Source organism: Manduca sexta, unplaced genomic scaffold (genome assembly GCF_014839805.1).
Source record: "Manduca sexta isolate Smith_Timp_Sample1 unplaced genomic scaffold, JHU_Msex_v1.0 HiC_scaffold_2563, whole genome shotgun sequence".
Taxonomy (NCBI): domain Eukaryota; kingdom Metazoa; phylum Arthropoda; class Insecta; order Lepidoptera; family Sphingidae; genus Manduca; species Manduca sexta.
In genome coordinates this window covers 1-3,471 of record NW_023593540.1, presented here as the reverse complement: position 1 = coordinate 3,471, position 3,471 = coordinate 1, and the positions used below count along the sequence as shown (strand labels likewise).

General features: G+C 39.2%; 1 protein-coding gene across 1 annotated transcript; it reads right to left on the bottom strand.

Moving 5' to 3' along the window:
- Positions 1 to 1,040: 1,040 nt before the first annotated feature.
- Positions 1,041 to 2,010, bottom strand: LOC119192286 (cuticle protein-like). The gene is made up of 2 exons (XM_037446111.1): positions 1,872 to 2,010; positions 1,041 to 1,687 (listed from the first exon to the last, which is right to left on the bottom strand). The coding sequence occupies exons 1-2, from the start codon at positions 1,881 to 1,883 to the stop codon at positions 1,109 to 1,111; spliced, it is 591 nt and encodes a 196-aa protein (XP_037302008.1). The 5' UTR covers positions 1,884 to 2,010; the 3' UTR covers positions 1,041 to 1,108.
- Positions 2,011 to 3,471: the final 1,461 nt, after the last annotated feature.

The following is a 3,471-nucleotide window of genomic DNA, read 5'->3' as shown; positions in this document are numbered from 1 at the left end:
TAGTTCCATTTCACCGAATGTATTCCACGTTGAATTACATAAAGCGCGGCATTTATCAAAAATATTTACATCGGTAGCAAGTGAATTCGTATCGGCTTAATTTGCGGGGGAATTATGCGGCCGCGAGCCCGTCGGGAAATCAACTTTACATTCAATTTACCACCGGCGTGCACAGATAAAACCAATCACTTCATTTTACCTGCCCGACGCGGGATCAGTTGTTGCTATAGATACAAAATAATGCTTCAATATTCCCCACTGTGGGTGTTTTGCTTTATTTAAGATTACTTTTCAATTATTAAGGCTTTAGCGTTTTAATACAAGTGTTAGCGAGGATTATAAATTGGAGATGCGGAAAATATAGAATTTTAACTATAATATTTACCTATTTAAAATATGTGTTTCGAGTTCAAAGAAGATTGAATCCTTAGTTGTAATGAGTGTTCTCTTTATTTAATACTTATATGGCTTACCAACCAATACCCAAAAAGTACCTACTGTAAAATATTAAGAAAAGTAGTAACTTTCAGCAATTGTTACCAAATCTGAGTTAAGTAAATAAGAATTTCTGATTAATCTATCCATCTAATAACTACATATCATGATAGCAATCTGTACCATTTTATCGCTGCAAATTGTAAGTTCCTAATTTTTTGTCCACTCGCAATATTTGGCAATTCGGCCCTTGTGCCGCTGACAAGCTGTATTGTACATATGGCGGGTGATAGCCATAGCCGTTCGGAGGTATCGATGTCGTAATCACGGCTGGCGGCAGCGCCATTCAATGAGATGAAATCACTATGCGGCCGTATGAATAATTCAGGCGCGGTCCACCTGCAACACCCACCTCAACCCTCCCGCGATACATACACTATTCACTGCTCGTCTACCTCTAACTATGACAAAATATATTATACCAGTTATGCTCGACTTATTTTTATTGCGCAGCTAGAATTGCACAGGCACGACTTTAAAAATCATCAATTGTTAAAGGTTCGTTGTGTGGGTTTTATGTTGCACACGTGCAAAATAAATAAATATTGTAGATATTCAATAAATAATTTATTTGTGACTATTCATAATCAATAAATAATTCTTTAACAACTTCTTAGTGGTGGTAGGAGATGGCCGGGGAGGAGAAGGCAACGTGGGCGAGGGGAGCAGCGTCGTACGCGATCTTGGCTACGGGAGCGGTGTAGGCGACCTTGGCGATGGGGGCAGCGTATGCGACAGGAGCATGAGCGTAGCCGACCTTGGCGACGGGGGCAGCGTAGGCGACGGGAGCATGAGCGTAGGCAATCTTGGCAACGGGAGCAGCGTAGGCGACCTTGGCAACAGGGGCAGCGTAGGCCACTTTAGCTACGGGTGCGGCGGCGTAGGCGATCTTGGCAGGCTCGGCAATAGGCTGGCCCTCGTAGCGGACGACGGCGTTGAATCCGTTTTCCTTGTCAGCGGTGTAGTCCACAATGCGGTGCACGCCATCAGGCTGGACGAGGGAGTAGGAGCCGTGGACGGCGTATCCTTCACGGGTTTCCTTCTGTTCCTTAATATCGCCGCTGTGGTCGTCTCTGACGGAGTATGCGAATTCGTAATGGGCGGGTGCTTCGGCTTCAGCGTACGCTATTTTGGCGAGAGGTACGACGGGAAGGGCTGATGCGGCTACCGCCAGGGAGAGGACAGCGAAGAACTGAAAAAAAAGATATTATTATAAATTAGTTTTTTGTTAGAAGTGTGAGATTTTCGTATAAAAGTTTAAGTACATAAATAAAAATATTTGTTTTGTTTATAAGGCTCATAATAGCTTCTAACTTTTTTATAATAGTATAGAATTACGCGAACTGAAATATTTTTTGCAAAATCCAAGTCCTCACCTTAGCGGCCATTGTTGTTGTTTTGCTGTCACCGATTGACTATGGTGTAGTGAGACTTGCACCAGATTTTATACAAAAATCGACGAGGCTCAGTGACACAGAATAAGCCTGGGGCATTGGTAATTAAGCCTTACAGTTGATTGAGAGGTGAAGGTTAGATTTCGCGACAGTCCACGACCGCTTGCTCTCATATGTGACAGGTTGAGTTGATACAATGTCGAGATTACATATCTACGTAGATATAGATAAACTCTGATGTCCTATTATCATTGTGCATTGTTTTTTATGACTGTCATATAGTGTTATGTTAATTTTTGATTACGACTTCCGATTGAAATTTAGTTAAACCATCAGCCGAAGTTAGGAAGAAAATGTATATACAAGACGATTATCAATGATAGTAAATATCAGTTGACAAAAAATTAAGGTGCCACAATGTTTTTGATGCTGCACCAAGGCAATAAACTCTTGTTCTTTATTTATGCGATGGCATCATCGTCCCTTAACATTTAAAAAAGGCTAATTGTTATCGACGCCATATCTTTTCATTTAATTGTTATAATAAATTTCTCATCGCATTCCTGTCTTTATTTCACCTAAAGTTTTAGCTTGTGCACAATTAAGCTGTCTTATAGATGATAGAGGCATATTTAGATACCCACTAAAAGATTGTTTGTAGAATAGTGAAGTTTACATAGATAAGTATAATGCTGCTAAAGACATACAACAAGGACCTTCACAAGAGGCGTCTTAACTACAGTTTCGATAAAAAAAAATGTATGTTCAAAGATCAATATAGTATCGTAACTATAAACGTCATGGATCTAGCATAGGATTGATTTAAATAGATACTTATAAATCCTGGTCTGCAAAATAACGAACCTACTTTGGGGCGCCACTTTTGCCTTTTCTTTTTGTTAGTATAAGAAATTAATTCCATATTTTACTACATCATGACGAGGGTTTTTTATTTTGCTGGTCAGGCTGTATCTACCTAGATTCTCTTTTTTATTTTGAATATCTTTATCTATGAAACGAATATGAATTGTTCGTTTGCTTTAAAAAGTTAAATCAATAAAAAGCGGTTGGTTCAGAGCTCTATATTCTCGTTTTCTACTCCCCCTGCTGCTTGATAATACTTTTATGAATATTGTTGTAGTCGGTCATTTCATAAAAGAGAAGCATGCATTTCATAGAATTGCGCTCTTCATGCTACGATTAGAAACCTTAAAACTACACGCAACACGGTCGCGACATTCATTAATTCCTGTTTGGGTAGGTTATATTCGCAAATGAAACACCTCAATGTCAATTGTGCGTACTTATTATAGTGACGCAATATTTTGTTCTTGTTGGGAAATATATAAGACTCGTAAATATACCTAGATTAGCAATAACTGACATCCATGACTATGTATCTTTCCTATTCCTGTCGCTGACTTGCGGGGACAGTTTACCTTTTTATCAGTGAAAGATTTTATGAATACTTAATGACTGTGATTTAGATCTCAATTACCAAAGTTACGTCAATATCCGAAAGATTATATTGGAGGATAATGGGGGAGCAGGCATTGTTGCTGGTGGTAGAATTAATCACTCT